The sequence below is a fragment of the Diceros bicornis genome, chromosome 34 (assembly GCF_020826845.1).
Source record: "Diceros bicornis minor isolate mBicDic1 chromosome 34, mDicBic1.mat.cur, whole genome shotgun sequence".
NCBI lineage: Eukaryota > Metazoa > Chordata > Mammalia > Perissodactyla > Rhinocerotidae > Diceros > Diceros bicornis.
In genome coordinates this window covers 12,363,351-12,382,190 of record NC_080773.1, presented here as the reverse complement: position 1 = coordinate 12,382,190, position 18,840 = coordinate 12,363,351, and the positions used below count along the sequence as shown (strand labels likewise).

Here is an 18,840-nt window from a genome sequence, read left to right as displayed (position 1 = left end):
AACTCGAGGGTGAGGCCCAGGGATCTGTATGTTAACAAGCCCTCCCTCCAGGTGATTCTGAGACAAACCAGAGACTGACACCCACTGGCCTAGTGGACTGATCCCCTGTCTTACGGCAGGTGGTCTTACTGAAGCAAACTCTCTCTATCCTTTCATCAAATACACACCAAGGATTTGCCATGTGCCAGGCCTTGTGCTACGTGATAGTAATACAAGGACGAATTGGGGAGGTCCTAGATCTTGGGGAGAGGGCTCCGTGTCATGAACATGCATGCACGCGTGCGTGTACACAACTGGGCTAATACAATGGAGGGTACTCAAGGCCAGGGTCAGGAAATACATAGGGAAGTGAGGGGCAGAGCGGCAGCACCTCATAGAGTGCTGGAGGAGGTTCAGGGAAGGCTTCCTGGAGGAAGGGCACCAGAGCTCAAGTTGGCAGGATTGGGGTGCGGGTGGGGTACGGGGGGAAGAGTGTGAGGAGTTCCCAGGCGGAGGGAAGACCATGAGGAGGGCTCTGAAATGCAGACAGCCTACTTAGGAAACTGGAAGTGGCCAGCGTGGCTGATGTGTGGCACTGCATGAGGACGGAGAGGCGGGTGGGGCCTTGGTGGCCCCGGTGTGGCACCCAGGCCGTGTCCTGAGGGCTCTGAGACACATGAGAGCATCTGGAGCAGGGGACAGGCACGGCCAGATACAGAAAGATCCCTCTGGCTGCTGAGTGGAGGGTAGCCCAGAGAAGGTGAAACGGAGGCTGGGGGCCTAGGGAGGTGGCCAGAGTGAGCAGTGGGGAAGGAGGAGGGAAAGGGGGATAGATGCTCTAAAGGCTGAATGGATGTACAGCAGCAGAGGGGAAGGAGGAAGGGAGGCACCCAGATGAGGCCCACGGCTCTGGCCTGAGGACAGGGCAATGGTGGCGCTGCCCAAGACAGGAGCCCTGGAGGAAGAAGGACACAGGGCACCGGGGCTGAAGGCAGCAGCGAGTAAGCTGTAGAGTTTCAGCTTATCCCGAGGGCACTGGGGAGCCATGGAGGAGTTGGGAAGATCTCTCGGGCTGCCCGGTTGGATGAGCATCCACGGGGGCTGGACTGAAGCCAGAAGGCCACGAGAACAGGGTAAGGCTGGTGGCCTGGTTCCAGGGAGCAGAGGCTGGAGAAAGTTAGAGGAACGTCTGAGCTGGAAGGCGGATCGTCTTGCTCAGACAAGTGATACAGGTGTCAAGAAAATGGCAGCTGAAATTCCGCTGCAAGGAAAGCCCACGGCGACTCCTGCCGGGGCTGCTTGGCCCTAAATCTTAGTCGACACAGCCCGTCCTCCTGGAGGCCTGCTGATGACCTGCAGGGATCTAGAAACCCCACAGAACGGCAAATAAACTTGTGGGGCCCGTGCATTTCCTGCAGAAGAAGGATCCCCAGCTTTCATCAGATTCCTTAATTTGAAAAGAGTGAAGGGATTCTGACCTTTCCGGGGATGGCTTGTATCTGGCGTAGGTGGCCGAGCCGGGGGTGGAGAAGCTCCCAGAAGGCTGGCGGTAGGGAGGGACTTTGTCGGCCCCTGCTGGTGATGCTGTGTAAGGGGTTTCTGGGAAGCTGACAGGCCTGGAACAGAGAGACAAGGCAGGCCGGGGGTGAGTGAGGACACCCCTTTCCTCATAGAGGAGAAAAGACCTTTCCCTCCTGCCCAACCACATCCCAACGTGTCCTCCTCCCCTGCGGATGGAGAGAGAGCTGCTGAACACCGGCCGGCGGGAGTCAGGACCCCCTTGCCTTCCCCCTCCCACTGATGCTGCCAAAAATGGTTCTCGCCCAGTCCTGGGACGAGATGAGACACCCCTCTGCAAGCTTGATCCCTTCGTTTTTTGGAAATTTATCCTTATCTTTTAATATATTCAAAGGAATATTTGTAAGTTATATGTTATCACAATAAAACAAACTCCCTGAAGCTACCACTTACCCCCAGAACAGAAGGGCGGCAACACACATCCACCTGCGGGCTGCTCCCCTCCCACTCCCTGCCTCCCTCAAGAAGTAATCACCATCCTAAACGTTATGCTTATCAGTCCCTTGACCTCTTAAAAAATATATAGTTTTAATTATAGATGGTATGGTGGATTTCCAACCTCAGACACTGAGCTCCAGCACGGCCCTCCCAAGAGAGACTCATGACGAAAGTCGAAGGAGAGAGAGAAGCAGGCATAAAGACAAGGAGGAGAAAGACAGAGGAGAGGAAAAGGCTGGAGAGAGAGAGAGGAGAGAGAAAAGGGCGAAGGACAGGAGGGCGACGGGGCTGGGGCAGTGCCCCTCGGGGGTCCTTACCTCTTGCTGTGCAGGGGCTGTGACTCCCGGAAGGGGACCACGGGGGTCTGCTTCGGGGGCCGGCTCAGGGACTGGGCATGGCTGGGGGTGGCTGGAGGGGCCCACTTGGAGGCTGCCAGAGAGTTGTGGGACGCGGGCCCGCTCCACTGCCAGGGAGCATTGCTGCGGTAGGGGGGCCGGCCCCCGGGGGTCACGCTATCCGGCTCTGTCTTGGGCTCCGAGGTATTCATGTCATAGGTCTCCGGCCACCCCCTGGAAGAGAAACTGCGTTACTCAGAGAGGCCCTGGCCCACGGCGCGCGTGCCTGCTGCCTGGGAGAGGCCTGCTGCCCCGTGACACCGGGCTGGGTTTCCTGGTCAAGTCTGAACCGTGAGGGCCTATTTCAAAAGCCGAGTAGATACCCTTTAAATGGGTCTGAAACTTACCAGCTCAGAGTCCTCAACCAGGACAGGGCCCAACACAGGGACTCTGACTGCCCGGCCCTCTCCACCTCCTCTCCTCTCCTCTCTCTCTCTCTCCGTTTCCCTTCTCCCTTCTCCCCGACCCAGGCCTCAAGCTGGCCAGTGTCCTCCATGGACTGGCTCGGCCCCCCTTCGCGGTCCTCGGGGCCAGAAAGGTGGATGCCCTTGGCATCAAAGGATAGTATCTGCCTTGTTCCAGAGAAGCTCAAAGGCAACTGGAGGAGGAGCAGGTGACCTACTTTGCAGGATGGTTAAAAAAAAAAGCCATGAAATCCAGAACCTTGAAATAGATGCAGAACGGCCTGTGACTCCCTCAAGACCAGGCTGGCATAGGCACAGCGCTCCCGGCTAGGGGCGAGGGATCCGCGCTGGGCTGGCGCTCTCTACCGCGGCTGCAGCGCAGCACGGGCGGGGACTCTGAGCCCAGGGAGGAGGCCGCGCTCCCGAAATCAACCTCCCAGCAGCCGTGGGAGCTGAGCTCGGAGGAGCCCTCGGCCTGGAAGCTTTCCTGCCCCCATCGAATGATCCTCTGTGGCTCTCCTGAGTCCCCTGGAGCCCAGGGAACCTTCAGGGCCACTCGGCAAAAGAGCTGATGGACTCGGTGGCTGGAAGGCCGTGCGCCCAGGACACGGCTGCTAAGGAGTCATCGAAAGCTGCCCCGAGGATATGCTCTCCCCGGGCCCGACACACTGTGCCCCCAGCAGCATTAGGGTCAGAGCTGACATTCAGCAGCTCCTTCTGTCTGTCTCCCTGGATTGGCAGGCGTGGATGCCTCACCAGGTACCAGACGAGGAATGACAACAATACGAATGTCTAATAGAGCCTGTGGACAGGCCAGCCCGGGCCCCCGGGCAGTGCACACCGGCTGCTCCTGCCTGCCTCGCTTCCACACCCGTCTCCTGAGAACAGGTCTGTGTGCTCTGGGTGGGGCTCACCCCACTTCTTGGCTCCAGGTATGAGCATGTGACCCAGGCCTGGCCAATCAGAAACTCCTCTCCCCCAAGACACACCGACTGGCACAGGATTGGCAGGTGCCCTGAGCAGGCCAATCAGAGACAAGCATCAATTCCGGCACTGTTTCCGGAACTGTTGGGGGGAAAAATCTATTTCCCCGGGGCTGCTGAGCTGGGGAGACCTGAGCCTGGAGCTGTGAGGAGGGGAGACTGTCAGAGAACGACAGCAGCCCAGCAAAGGAGACGGGTGGCAGAGGTTCCTCCTGAGGGCATCCACGGCCCTGCATACGGCCACACCTAAATCGTGCCCATCTCCTAGTCTTGTCAGGGACATCAGCCAGTTAAGTCCACCTTTTGACTCATCGTTTGAGTTGGTTCTGCTGCTGGTAACCAGAGACCTGATTAGCCCGTCACATTTTAGAGGGAAGTAAATTGAAGTACAGAGAAGTTACGTACCCTGTCCAAGGTCACAGCCAATAAGAGGTGGAAACGGGACTTAAACATCATTAAGTTGACTCCGAAGCCCACAGCTTTAACCACCATGCACAGTGGCCCACTGTGGAGTGGTTTGGGAGCCAGTGGGTAGATTTCTTGGGTCCCTGACTTCTCCTCCAGTGACCCACAGCTTCACCTTTGACTAGAAGCCCCCGGGCATGACCTCAAAGAGGGACACATCATCTAATCATCTTGAAGGCAGCAGAGTGGTGGAGGGCCAGGGCTCCCGGGCCAGCTGGCCTTGGGAAGGAATTTGCTTCTCAGAACCTGTTTCCTCATCTGTAAACTGGGGGTGGCTGTGGGCATTCTACAAGCATCAGTAGAGACTCTGGCGCGTGCCAAGTACTAAATAAACAGGAGCTGATGCTGTGACCTTCTCCAGCCTATTCTGTGGACAGTCTGCCCACTACTCCACATGCTCAGAAGCCGGAGTCTCCCTTTCACTTTCTGAAATCCCACCACACCCACGTGGGGGCTCTGGAACAAACTCCTGCCCAGCAACCGAAAACCACCAGCATCTAAAGCACCCTGAGAACTCAGCAAAGGAATGCAGATTCCCGGGCCCCCTCTCAGCTCCTCTGAATCAGAATCCTCCTTGAGGTGGGGCCCAGGAATCTGCATTTTACCGAGCTGCCCAGGATGATTTGGACACACAAAAAAGTTTGAGAGGCCCACTTTGTTGACTTAGTTTTTGAATTGTTTTTAAAGGTTAAGGTGGTATAAAAGGGCATCTGTGTCCTGTCTCCCTGTTCCCCAGTTTCACCTCCCAGAAGCAACCACAGCTTCCAGTTTCTTACAAATCCTTTCAGAAATATCCTATGCAGATAAGCAAATATTACCTAAAACAGTAATAAAAAGAATAGCACACTACAACTCCTTACACCATCCTGCTTCCCTTCCCCCCAGTTAACAGTGTTTCTTACCAGGCCCTCAGCACAAACAGAGTCACTCCATTTTCTTTAAACAGTCAACCCCTATCCCCTCAGATGGATGACCTGGGATTACCCAGCCAGCCCCCATGGATGGAGACTCAGGTGGCTTTTAGTCTTCCGCTCGACCAACAACGCGGCACTAAGGATTCCGGTGCAGCCCCTCCGGCACGTGGGGAGATGGCTGAGGGAGGGTGCCCCAGGCTCGCGGATGGCTTCTCTCACCGCCTCCTTGTGCTCGATTCCTGACTGCCTAGCGTCCGGGGGCCACAGGGGCCCCTTTCTTACCTCCTTTACTCACTCACTTGTACGGGTTCAATTTCCCTTCTCAGGGAGGGGTTTCCGACCCTGCGACCAGAGGTCTTGAGTCCAACTAAAGGGGACAAAAGCATCCCAGGATGGCCTGCCCATCAGGCAGCGACAGAGACAGCGAGATGAGAACATCCCTCCTGAGCCTGCACGAGCACCCAAGGTCTCGATGACGCATCTCATCTGGGGTGCTGGGATGTCCTCTTGGCTACCTGGCCAGTCCAGCTGTGGCCCAGCGGTGCAGGGCTCACTCGAGAACCCCAGCCTTGTGGCCTGGGGGAGGGGGCTAACCCCCTGTACTCTCTTCGGTGTCTGCAGGGCACGGGGTTGGACGCACACCAAGCAGAGCCTGGCTGGTGGCAGCGAGAGCATCTCTGCCCGACCCTGTGTGTTATCGCGACATTTAAGCCAGGAGGCCAGGGTTGCAGAAAGCGGCTGGAGGGACCCAGAGCTGGGGTTATCAGCTCTGCAAACGCGCTCAGCCCAACACCTCTGCACTTGAAGAACAACAAAACCCACGCCAGTCCCAACCCATACCAGCCCCTGCACACAGGAGAGCCTGTTTTGGTGGCCGCCTTGTAAAAGGAGAAGAGCGGCTGGCCCAGTGGTGCAAGTGGTTAAGTGTGCGCGCTCCGCTGCTGGCGGCCCGGGGTTCGCTGGTTCAGATCCCGGGCGCGCACCGACGCACCGCTTGTCAAGCCATGCTATGGCGGCGTCCCACATAAAGTGGAGGAGGATGGGCGTGGATGTTAGCCCAGGGCCAGTCTTCCCCAGCAGAAGAGGAGGACTGGCAGATGTTAGCACAGGGCTGGTCTCCTCCCAAAAAAAAAAAAAAAAAAAAAGGAGCAGAATGACAGTTTTCTCCTAAATAGGGCAGGGAGTGGGACTCATCTGTCTGGTCACACCTTCCCCGGCCTCGTCTCCCCAAAGCCAGAGAACGGAGCCTGCAGACTTTTACTTTGGCTTCAGCTAGTCCCTACCTCTACGTCGGGGACACTTCTGGGCCTCTTGCGCTCCCCATTCTGCACAGTCATCCGACAGGTGGGCTGGCTTGTCGTGTGCACACGTGCGGGTGTGAGCGTGTGTGCAGAGCAAGGAGAGGGGGTCTGTGGGGAGCTCACCTATGGGGTTACCTCGGCTTGACTTGCCCCTGCAGAACTCAGAGCGGGTGTGGCTGGGCCTTGGCTCCGTGCTGAGGTGGAGTTGGCCCCTGTAGAGGGCTGCGGGAAGAGGAGCCGGGGGCCTGGCTGGAGTCCTGAGGCCAGGGGACCGGGACATGGGTGAGGGGTGGCCCAGTCCCTCATTGCAGGGTTTAGGCCTGCCCAGAACTGTCCCCACCCAGTTCAGAGCAAGCAGGACTCAGGAAGGTGGGGATGGAGCACTACACTCAGGCAGCAGAGTAGGATGGGGAGGGGAAACCTGGGTTGAGTTTTGCTCTGCCACTTACTAGCTGTACAACTCTGCACAAGGGACTGGGCCACGTGGGGCCTCAGTTTTCTCATCTGTAAAGTGGGGTCACACCAGCCCTGTGAGGTCATGTGTATAAACTCTGTGTCACCTCATCTCCTGCCTTCCTCCTGGCTCACTCTGCTCCAGCCACACCCTCTCTCTGGTCTGTCAACAAGCCAAGGGCCGCTGTCCTCAGCTCAGGCCTTTGTGATGGCTACTCCCTCCCTGCAAGGCCCTTCTTCTGGCTCTTCCTCACCCTCAGGCCTTCCCTGACCACCGTGTCCACTGTCAGGCCAGGCCCTCTGTTTTCCTCACACTCCATGTCTCAGAGATAGTGTCTCTAGAGTGCCCTCTACGGGCCAAGTGCTGTTGTATGTGCTTTACAAGTCATATCTCCAACCCTGCAACTACCTTTGCAGACAGGATCTATTATCGTCCCCATTTTACAAATGAAGGAACTGAGGCACAGGGTGGTGAGGCCACTTGCGCAGGGTCACAGGTGAAAAGAGGAAGAGCTGGGATTCAAACCCCGGCGACCTCACCACAGAGCCCGCCTTCCTGCTACACTCGACCGCCTCCCCCTCCTGCAGTATGAAATCATCTTATGTGCTCACTTTTTCACTGTTTGTGTCCCCCGATCCTTTCGTCAGCTCCTCGAGGGCGAAGGCCGTGGCTGTCCCCTGTGCTTCCAGCATTCGGAACCTAGTGATGTTCTCTCTCTCTGTCTCCAGTGTCACCTCTGGAGGGTGCCAGGGTACCAACTCATTATTCTAAACACTGCCTTCATCCTGCTTTCCCTGGATAAATGACACCTCAGAGTAACCAACAGTTACTGAAGGAAAGTTCTTTTTAGAAGAATTCCAGCCAGTCAATGAAGAAGGAAAGACAGAATTGAGAATATTGCTACTCTGAGGCCCATAATGAAATAACGGATCTAGGCAATGATCACGAACGGCCGCTGAGAACCGCGGGGAAATGTCAGACGATGAGCCAGGCTGCCACCACCTGAACCCCGTCTGCCCTCAGCACCACTCACAGAGGGAACCAGACACGGGGTGCCCCCTGATGACGCACACCGGGAAGCGTTGTTACCGGAAGAAATTTAACCAGATTCACATCAAGTTTCTACATCAGACCCCAGTTTACAGAAAATACACGTGCTAGAGGAACAGGTTAAAGGACGCCAGGGGGATGCAAAGAGCTAAATCCAGAAGTGGGAACCTCTAAAGTACAGGTGACCTGGCTTCATCCCAGAATAAAATGCAGGGGAAAAAAAGGAGGAGGGGAAAATAACCGATTAAAGGAGCCGGAAGAGACCCATCAACCAGATGCCACAGGAGGAGCCTGATTAACAGAACAACTGCTTTTAAAAAATCTCTGTGATACAACAGGAAACTCAAGACAGACTAGGTGGTTGATACTGACTTATGGTTAAAAATTCTAAGCGTAACAATAATTTTAAAAAGGTCTTGACTGAGGAGAGATACATTCCAAGGACTCAGATTGCAGTCAATATCCAAAATGGGGAGATATGGAGATTTAAAAACAACAAAAAACCGGCCATGAGTTGGTAACTGTTGGAACAGGGGGCTCTGTATACCTTTAATATGTCTGAAATGTTCCATTAAAAAGATGAAACAAAACGAAAGAAACAAACCCTCTGCTGACTTCCCACTGCGCTTGGAATAAAACCCAAGCTCGTCACCGTGTCCATAAGGCTCCCCCTGGTCCCCAGTCTGCCCCTTCCCCTCTCTGTCCCTCTCTCCCACCTCTCAGCCTGCTCACCCTGCTCTAGCCACACTGGCCTCCCTGTGCAGCGCCCCACACACGTGCACCTTGGAGACTGTGCGCTAGCTGGTCCCTGTCTGGGACCCGCTGGCCCAGAAAACCAGATGGCCACCTCTGCCGAGGAGCCCTCCCTGACCACCCATAAGCGGCTTTCCCATCACACTGCAGGCCCTGTAACTACCCTGCTTTAACTCTCTCCTGAGACCTCTCACTGCCTGGCCCCATATTCTATATCTATTTCATTATTACCCATCCCTCCCTCTAGAACACAAACTCCCAGGCAGCAGGCACTTAATTTTGTCACGGTTGTACCCCCAGCACTTCGAGTGGAGCTTGCACAGAGTAAGGGCTCCGTAAATATGAGCTGAACAAACAATGCCCAGCGTGCCCCTGGGCAAGTGTCTCATAACACTGGGTGCATCATCTAGAAAATGGGGACTAATGAGGGTGTCTGCCCCACGGGGCTGTTGTGGAGATTACACGGAGTAATCAGCACAGGGAGGGCTGAAGCCAGAACTGGCACGCGGTAAGTGTCCATGGATGTTGACCCCCAGCCCCATCACCACCATCGCTCTTCCTGCCGGATGAGAAAGGGACTCGAGTGACAGCTGGGCAGGCCTCGTGCCAGCACCCTGGGAGTGGCCAACCTCACCTGGCTCCCGCCTTGTGGGGGGCTGCCCTTACCTGCGGGGCGTGCCGTCGTCGAAGGGAGGGATGATGACCACCTTGACGGTGACTGAGGTGCGCAGCAGGTCGATCATCTGGTCGTGGGTCAGCGTGACCACGGCCACCTTGCAGATCTCCACCAGCCGGCTGCCCTGCCGGAGGCCGGCCTGCCAGGCGAACCCGTAGTCCTCCACTTCGGCCACCGTCCCGTCGTACTTCACGTGGAAGCCCAGCTGCCCCAGCCCGTTCCGCCGCAGGGTCATGTCCACCGTCTCCCAGCCGTTGGTCATCACCTGCGGGTAACAGGCGGGACCCAGCCTCAGGGGCCGTTCCAGGGCAGAGATTCCCTCCTCTGAGGCCAAAGACCCAGCCGACCCCCATCTATCCCCCCAGGAGATGCCAGCATACAGGAGCACAATCCCCCACCCAGTCCCAGCCCAGGCTCCTGATTCTGGAGAAACGTGGAAATGCAGCTATGTGGCTTACTACCTCGCAGAGACCGTGGCAGCCACGAGCCGTGTTCTCCAAATGCCCCTGGACCCCTCCCTCCGCGGGGAAAGGTGGATGGTACTTCTTGGTCCCTTGTGGTCGGTGGGCCCAGGGACTTGTTTTGGCCAATGAGTGGAGTGGAACTGGCGTGTCATCTGGGCAGGGGCGTTTAACTGCCAGTTCAAGACCCTCTGTCGCCTTTCCCCGCTGCCACAGCCGCCGGGATTATTCCAGACAGTGGCTGTCTGGTCAGCTGGGGTCCTAGAGCTAGGACAACATGGAGCAGAGACCCCAGCTGAACCTAAGATGGACATGTAGTGTGAACAAGAAATGAACCTTGGTCGTTTTAAGCCACTAACACTGTATCCTGACTGATAAAATGGTTAACCAAGGTAAGCCGGGAAACAACAGGCCACCAATCCTGGGATCTTTTCTACAATGGGGACTCATGCCATATTCTTTACTTCATGACATCATTTTTAGAGATATAAAACCCTTTCTCAATCTTCTCAGACCGTCCTCCAACCTGGAGCCAATCAGACCACACAGGGCCTTGCCTCCAATTTAGTCCTTGCTTCATGTGTATGACATTTTCCTCATGATAATATGTTACCATAGATATGAGGACCCGCCAAACACAACCCCCCGTCCTTTAGCATGACATTAGGGATTTCCTCCTCTTGTTAGGATAAAGAGATCAACTTAACAAGCTATGGTTATTAAAGAAGTTACATCGAGATCTGTCTGTCCTTTCCTAAGACTGCATCAAGGAAAGAGCCAGTGGAATGGTTCAAACTTCCCGTGAGAAGCCATTCCTCGGCTAGAAACACTATTTCATGTACCTGTTAGAGCCGTGGCTTTCACATTTTTCTGACCACTACTCACAGTAAAAAAGAATTTTGTGTTACAAGCCACACTATGCATTCACACATTTACACACACATCTATATAGACAAAAATATTCCTTGCAATCCAAATCGATCATATTCCTGAGTGTGGGGGGCAAGAAGTGAGCCTGGATGGGAAAGGACTTACCTGACAACGTGACCACATCTGTCTGGTTCCTGATTTGGATGGGGGAATTTGGGGGAACATGTAAGAAGGGAACAAGGCTCCACAAAACAGTACTTATCCTTGCTCACTGGGATGTACGCTGATCTATTTATTCTTTCCTATCTGATCCTTCAAAATTGTCGATTGAGACCTAGTAGTTGATCTCACAGCCCAACTTGTTTGTATGACAATAATGAATTATTGTTAATTCTTTATGTATGATAATGACAAAATAGTTATTTTTTTAAGCATCTGTATGCTTTAGAGCTAAATAATGCAATGCTTATAGACGAAATGACAGGATGTCGAGGATCTGTTTCAAAATACTCAAGAGGAAGGTAAGGGAGGGCAGGAAGAGACGAGACTGGCCATGGGCTGAGGGCTGTGGAAGCTGGTGGTGGGGTTAGCAGTTCACAACGCGAGTCCCTCTACTTTTTGTGTTGGAAATTTTCCATAATTAAGAGTTTAAAAAATTGGTTTGAGGGGCCAGCCTGGTGGCACAAGCGGTTAAGTGCGCGTGCTCCGCTGTGGCGGCCCGGGGTTCGCCAGTTTGGATCCCGGGTGCACACCGACGCACCACTTGGCAAGCCATGCTGTGGCAGCGTCCCATATAAAGTGGAGAAAGATGGGCATGGATGTTAGCCCAGGGCCAGTCTTCCTCAGCAAAAAGAGGAGGATTGGCAGATGTTAGCTCAGGGCCGATCTTCCTCACCAAAGAAAAAAAAAATTGGTTTCAAAGGAAAGCCTACTGCTTAGCGCCTCAAAAAAGAAAGCTGTGGGGCCGGCCCGGTGGCGCAAGCGGTTAAGTGCGCGCGCTCCGCTGCGGCGGCCCGGGGTTCGCTGGTTCGGATCCCGGGCGCGCACCGACGCACTGCTTGGTAAGCCATGCTGTGGCGGCGTCCCATATAAAGTGGAGGAAGATGGGCACGGATGTTAGCCCAGGGCCGTCTTCCTCAGCAAAAAAAAAAAAGAGGAGGATTGGCGGATGTTAGCTCAGGGCTGATCTCCTCACAAGAAAAAAAAAAAAAAAAAAAAAAGAGAAAGCTGTGACTGGCTTCGTCCTAGCCCATTTCTTCTGCTTTGGGAGTCAAAATTCTTCTTCCCTTTGAAGCAGTCACCTCTGTGTCCAAAGAATGAGGCTGTGGGTTATAGGGAAAAGTCCTGGGTGTCCCTGCCTGTGACTGTGGAGGCCACACAGCCCTGGGAGTCCTGCGCTGTTCTGACGGGGCGCACCCGAGGCCCGGATGGCTCGGACACCGCCGCAGCAGGGACTGCTAACTGCCTGCTGTTCTCCATCTCCCCTTCTTCCTTTTAGGACTAAGACCTCCCCAACACACACACCGCAAAACAGAGATTTGATGGGCACAGGGCCACCTAGTCGGGGACCACATTTCTCAGCTTCCCTCGCAGCTGCGTGTGGACACAAGACTTGGTTTTGGCCAACAGGATATGAGCAGAAGCGATGGAACTTCTACTTCATGTTCTCAAAAATGAAACTGCTTGCCCTCCAGGCTCACGCTCTCCTCCCTGCAGACGGGAGCACGGATATGGAGCAACTCCGCTCTAACCATGCGGTTAGGTCCAGTATGGAAGGGAAAGGAGGAGCCAGGGGATGGACGGCCGTGAGTCCCTGGGCTGCCCCTGCCCTTGCCCTGCCTGAGCGCTGCTCGCAGCCCCTGGCCTTCTCCGTCTCCCAGCAGCTCAGGCTGTAACTGGCCCCCCCACAGCTGCTCCGGATCATTTTCAATAAGGAAGGGGGAGCTGGCAGGTTAGCTCAGCTGCTCTGTCTCAACATCCCGAAACTTCTCTCCCCTTCGCTCTTGTAACCAAGCCCCACCCGAAGAAGAGAACCATTCTTCATGTTTACAAGGTCCCAGAATGGCCCCACGAACACCTTCAGAGCCCAAACACACAAACCAATTCATAGGAACCTGTGCCATGTCACGCAGCCACGCGGCCCCAGGTCCCCCTTCCAAAGCTAATTTTCCTGGGGACTGAGCTTTGTGTGTCAGGCACCGGTAAGCTCTTTATAGGCCCAATTTTGCTAACATCTCACTTACGAGGTAGGTTCACCTAATTTGCTTATTTTACAGATGCAGAAACTGAGGGGGTGTCTGCGGCCCAGGGTCATAAGGCAGGTCCATCTCCTGAACTCCTGTCTTTAGCCACTGTGTATTCCCTGCTGCCCCTCATTTATTCTTTCATTTATTTCCCCCTCATTCTTCACCAGGATAATTCTTATTTACTGTTCTAGTCTCAGTTTAGAAGTCATTTCCTCAAGGAACGCCCCCTCCCAACGCCCCAACCTCAAAAGCTGGGGCGCTTGGTGGGTGACGTCAATGAGATGCGGGCAGGAGAGGACCACGGCCAAATGGTGCACTCGGGGCCCCTCTAAAGGGGGCACCCACCACCCGGCTTCAGCTGACCATTGCCTTGTGCAAACGTAGGCCCAGCATAGCCAGATCCCCCAGTTTCTCAAGAGAAGCTGTCACCAACTAGGTGCCTCAAGAAACTCAAAGGTGGGTTTGGAAGCAATTAACTGTTTTTCCAAGTTGTTTCTTTTCCTTTTGTATGTTAAGGAGATATAACCACCAGCCACCCTGAAACTGACCAAGCCTCCCCACAAGAGCTGAGACCATGACCTTTGCCTTATTTTTAACGCAAAGATCTCTCCAGGAGGAGCTAGGGCCTCATTATGTGGAAGCATGTTTTCCAACTGAGCCTGTGCAAGCGAATACCCGCCTCCCTCTTTTGCATATTCATTCCCCAAGTGAAATAAAACTTCCTGCTTTCCTTTGTTCAGGGACGCCATGACTTTGGAAACGATTCCTCATGGCCTCCTATTTGCTGCAAATACACTTTACTTTGTGATACAACTTCCACTGGTGTAGAGTCTTATTTAACTCACCAGGAGGCGAGCCCACTTGGTTCAGTATCAAAGCCAAAAAGCGAGATCCATATGAAATTGCCTGAATGTTAAGTTTTGATAACTAATTAAGTATGTCTGGGGGCTGCACCCCTCCTGTAGGTCTGAGACTGCCCCCATGACAGGTTCCCCTGGCCTCCTCAACACTCCCTCTTGTAACCTCCAGGCACTTGTAATTCCTTGTTCAATATCCGCCTTGGATGGGAACCTCAGGAGGGCAGCCCCGGGCCCACTATGATCACTGCTGTGGCTGAGCACTGCCCAGCCCAGGGCCAGGCACATCATAAAACTGGTCGACTTCACTAATGAAGGAAGTCTGTGTCCCAGCTCCGCTGGGGGAGGGTGTGGGCCCTCACCTTGGAGGCCTTCACAGAGGAGACAGACTCGCTTGTGGTTCATTTAAGATGGGCCTGTCCCGTCAGAGAAGATGGCTATGTCATCCCATCCTGGGCCCCTGGCTCCTCAGTGGGCTTTGGGGCACTGAGCCTGTGAGGGGGACTGTGGAAATGAGCTCTACAAGCACCATGCCAACAGTAGGCACGGGGGCGGGCGTGGGGCAGGGTGGCACAGAGAGGATGTGAGTAAGATGTCACCTGGCCCAGCGCCTGGTGTGGCCACTGCTCGAGGAACGCGAGCTGCTGTCAGGGTTTGGGAGGAAGAATGCCCCCATGTTCAAGAACCCCGGTGCTGAACCCACTCTGGGCCTTGGGCGAGTCGCTTTACCCCTCTGGGCCTCAGTTTCCCCCCCATCACATCCGTGATGTGGGGATGGTAACGGTATCTCCCTCACTGGGCTTTTGCAAGGAAGAGATGCAAAGATGTGCAAGGCACTGAGGTGGGTCTGACAGTTAGCCTCCATAAATGTTGGTTCTCACAGCAGGTGCGCACACATTCCGTACATGTTCACCAAGCACCCACTGCATGCCAGATGCTGGCCTGGGTGCTGAGAACACAGGGGGGAACAGTGAATACATGAATGTGTGTCAGACAGTGGCAAGTGCCATGGAGAACATGAAAACGGGGGAATACACTCGGGGCCAAGTAGGGGAGGGGGGCTTGCAATTTTAGATCATGAGGTCTCACTGAGGAGGTGACATCTAACTGAAGGCCTGTAAGAGGGGAGGGAGGGAGCCACGTGAGGTCAAAGAAAGTGTTCCAGCGATAGGGCACAGGCCCTGAGGCTGGATGCCTGCCTAGCACACCCTGAAAACAGCAGAGGTCTCTGTGCCTGGAGCAGAGAGCACGATGGGGAGACGAGGTCAGGGAGGTCAGCAGGCAGCTGGATGATGCAGGGCCTCACTGGCCACCGTAAGGACCTCGGCTTCTACCTAGAGCGGGCTGAGGGTTCTGAGCAGAGCAGTGACGTGATCGGATCCCTCTGACTACCTTACTGAGAACTGACCACAGGGAAGCAAGGGTGGGGGCAAGGCACATCAGCGAGGCGACTCCTGGACAGTCCAGGGGAGGCCGGGGGAGGCTGTGGAAGAGGGAGAAGTGGCTGGAGTCCGCCTATTGGAGGTGGAGCTGACAGACTGGATATGGGTGTGGGACAAAGACGGGGGCGAGGCTGACGCCAAGGCTTATGACCTCGACAAATGGAGTGACGGACTGTCCTGTACAGAGATAGGAAAACGCCGGGAGGCAGGGGGAGGAAAACCAGGAGTTAGCCCTTGGACACGTTGAGTTTCAGGGCTTTATAGACACCCCACTGGAGATGCTGAGTAAACAGCTACCAGTCTCGAGGTTGGGCACAAATGGGTTTTGGAGTCAGAAAAACCTGGATTTAGACCCCAGTCTGCCACCTACTGGCTGTATGACCTCATGTGAGCATCTAAACCTCTCTGTGCCTCAGTCTCCTCATCTGTCAAGTGGGGATAAGAACAGTATCTACAGTCGAGGGGTGGAAGAGTATGCCATCATGCATATAAAATGCTCATTAGCACAGAGTCAGGGTTCAACAGACTCATTCAGATAACAAACTACTCAGTATTGATTGAACGCTTACAATGGGCCAGCCCTGATTTATGCACACGAGATCAGCAAGCAAGCATGGAGGCCCTGGTGCATGGACCTCACATCCTAATGGGAAATCTCAGCACTAGATATTGTTACCTACAGCTGGGCATGAATTCTGGAGTCAGGGAAGCTGAGCGCAGAGCTTTACCAACCCCACCTGAAGAGAATGAGAGAGTGCAAAGGCCCAGAAGGGTGAGCACAGCCAGCAGACACGGTGGCATCAGGAGGTCACAGCCCACCAAGTCAGGCAAGCTTGTGTGGGCCACATAACTCATCCAGTCCTTCAAACTTTCACGTGATGTAGGATGATTATCATTCCCATTTTTCAGATGGGGAAACTGAGTCACAGAGCAGTTAAGAACTTGGCTCAAGGTCACACAGTCGGGAAGTGGCAGTGCCAGGCCTTGTGACTCCAGAACCTGTGTTCTTAACTCTTTCTCTATTTTGCATGCACGACACGCCATCCTGCTAAACCCACTGACAGGCAGTCACCTCCTCAAGCTCAGATGTGGCCTGAGTACTTCTTAGCACAACCTCTTAGCCTCATTCAGCCCTTACCAACTAAACTATCATCTGACTTGAAACCAATCTGCCACCCTTGGTCTGGCCCATGGACTGAGCCTGAGCTGTCCACCAGGAGTTTAGGGTAAGATTTTTACCCAGACTGTGAGTCTTTGTCTTTTAATAGGGGAAGTTAAACCGTTCACATTTACTGTAATTACTGATGTGGACTTATTCCTGCCATAGAATTTTATGGTTGTTTTGTTTATCAGGCTTTTTTATATTCCCACTACCTCCCTACTTATGCCCTATCTTTTAATGGCCTGGAAGCTTTTCATTCTATGGCCTGGAAGCTTTTCATTCTATTTTAAGTCTTCCAGAAAGTACTCTTACATTTTTAACATAAGCTTAAACATATTTTCTATCAACATCTAGAGTGAATAAACGTGTCTTTGTCCTCCCAAGGTGATGGCATGGAGAGCCTTGGACCCATGGCCCAAACCTTCCCCAGAAGGGACTTGGCTGCAGGACCCACCAGACCCCTAGTGTGTAAGTGGCAATGCTGATTCTCTTGGGGCCAATTAGTGTCCTGGCCTAACTGACAGGGCTGGGGGAGGCGTGTCAGTGGTCCCTGAGGCCTCCACCAACCGCAGAACTGCTGCCCCTGGCTGAGCTCCCTCCCTTACCTTCAGTCTCTGCACGATTTCCCTTATGTCCTCCACAGAGCCCTCTGCAGCCTGGAGGAAGATGTGGTCCCCTCGCCCGTAGAAGATCTTGAGCGTCGAGGAGTCTGGGGTCCAGCCAATGACGTCCCCGCAGTAGCAGTTGAACACCACCTCCTTGGTGCGGAGGTCCAGGAGCACCACAAACTCGTTAGAAATTCCCAAAATGCAGTCGATTTCGACCCCCTGGGCATAGTCCTGAGCCGCCACCCTCCAGGCGATGGCCCCTGCGCTGTGCTGCTCGGCGCCTGCCCGGGCTTTGGTCTTCTCCTTCTTCTTGGAGGTCAGGGAGATGAGGTTGAACTTGCCAGTGGAGTCAATGGGCGTGTTGGAGACGCAGTTCTCGGCCAGGTCCTTGAGGTACTCCTGGCGGGTCCTGGTGGCCATGGTGTGGAACTTGTCGGACTTGTGCGCTGCGTTCTCGGCATTGATCACCTTGGCCAGCAGGAAGTCTCTGAAGACGTCAGACTTGCGGAAGGTGGTTCCACTGGGGATTGGGGGGCCGAAAGGAGGGGCGTCTTTGGATCGGGTCACAGCCATACTGAGGAGGGAGAAATCATTTAGAAGACAGAAAGGCACCTGAGATTCACTCTAGAAAGAAAATATATGCTCACAAATAGGAGTTTTTCTTTTCATTTTTGTGTGAGGAAGATTGGCCCTGAGCTAACATCTGTGCCAATCTTCCTCTATTTTGTGTGCAGGATGCCGTCTCAGCATGGCTTGATGAGCGGCGCGTAGGTCCATGCCCGCGATCTGACCCTGTGCACCCCAGGCTGCTGAAGCAGAGTGTGCAAACTTAACCGCTACGCCACCGAGCCAGCCCTGGAGTTTCCTGTTTAAGAATGGAAATCTACATCTAATTAGTAAGTTGCTAGCTAACTAGATCGAAAACTTTAGAAAGTCTTAGGGCACACACATGAAATTTTACTTCCTATACAGCAGACATTAGAACATCCACTGACATTCAAAGAACAGTTCTCCTAGCATCGTTCAACTTCAGTTATTCTCCTTGTATACACAGACTGTGTAGTACATTAGATTATAGTTTGGCAAAAATTCACGGCTTCCTTCTCACCTTCACAAGCAAGCCCATCCATCCTGCGCCTGGTCATGTGACCTGACTTGGCCAATGGCTTTCAAGTGTGTGTGGGGCCTACTGGTCCCAGAAGGATGAGAGACCCTGGAGCAGACCTGGACCCCACCTGCAGCCTAGAGCCACGGCTAGCCAGACCCCACCTGAGCTGCCAGTTTCCTGTGAGCCAGAAAGAAATGCCAACATTTGTGAGCCACCGCATTTTGCGGTGGTTTGTTAAGCAGCATTACTGGAGGAACACCCGACTGATACGGAACATTTATGTGAGTTAGTTCTTTCAAATACCTGTGTAACACTGTTTACTACACTAAATCATCTTCCCAAAGGTTATTTTGAAAATTCACTGGAACAGGAAGTTAGAACGGTACCCTTCCTACTTTAATTTTGACAGAGATTCCATTATGATAGAAATCAGACAGCAACTGAGTGAGAACGTAAAAAGGCAATGATCTAAAACCTGTTCCCCAAAACCCCTGAGCCTCCTCACCCACCACACAAACTATAGAGAAGGAGGATCTTACTGGGGGGAAATCTTCGGAGAGAGCTGGGCGGTGACCCCATTACCTCTGTCCCCCCTCCTCTAGGCAGGGGCTCCTAGGTGGCCCTTAAAGTCGGGAGGAGACTGGGTCTGCTCCTTCCTGGGGGGCTCTAGATCTAGAGGGCAGGGAGCCGAGAGTG

At 54.0% G+C, this 18,840-nt stretch overlaps 1 protein-coding gene across 14 annotated transcripts in view; it reads right to left on the bottom strand.

The window, feature by feature from the left end:
- The window catches only part of SIPA1L3 (signal induced proliferation associated 1 like 3), a 239,273-nt gene that overhangs the window by 53,963 nt on the left and 166,470 nt on the right, over positions 1–18,840 (bottom strand). For all 14 annotated transcript variants that reach the window (XM_058529162.1, XM_058529169.1, XM_058529166.1 and 11 more), the window contains 4 exons: positions 17,034–17,610; positions 9,381–9,655; positions 2,313–2,564; positions 1,458–1,595 (listed from right to left, as the gene is read on the bottom strand). In XM_058529162.1, coding sequence (XP_058385145.1) covers positions 1,458–1,595; positions 2,313–2,564; positions 9,381–9,655; positions 17,034–17,610 — 1,242 coding nt within the window. The remainder of the gene's footprint in view (positions 1–1,457; positions 1,596–2,312; positions 2,565–9,380; positions 9,656–17,033; positions 17,611–18,840) is intronic.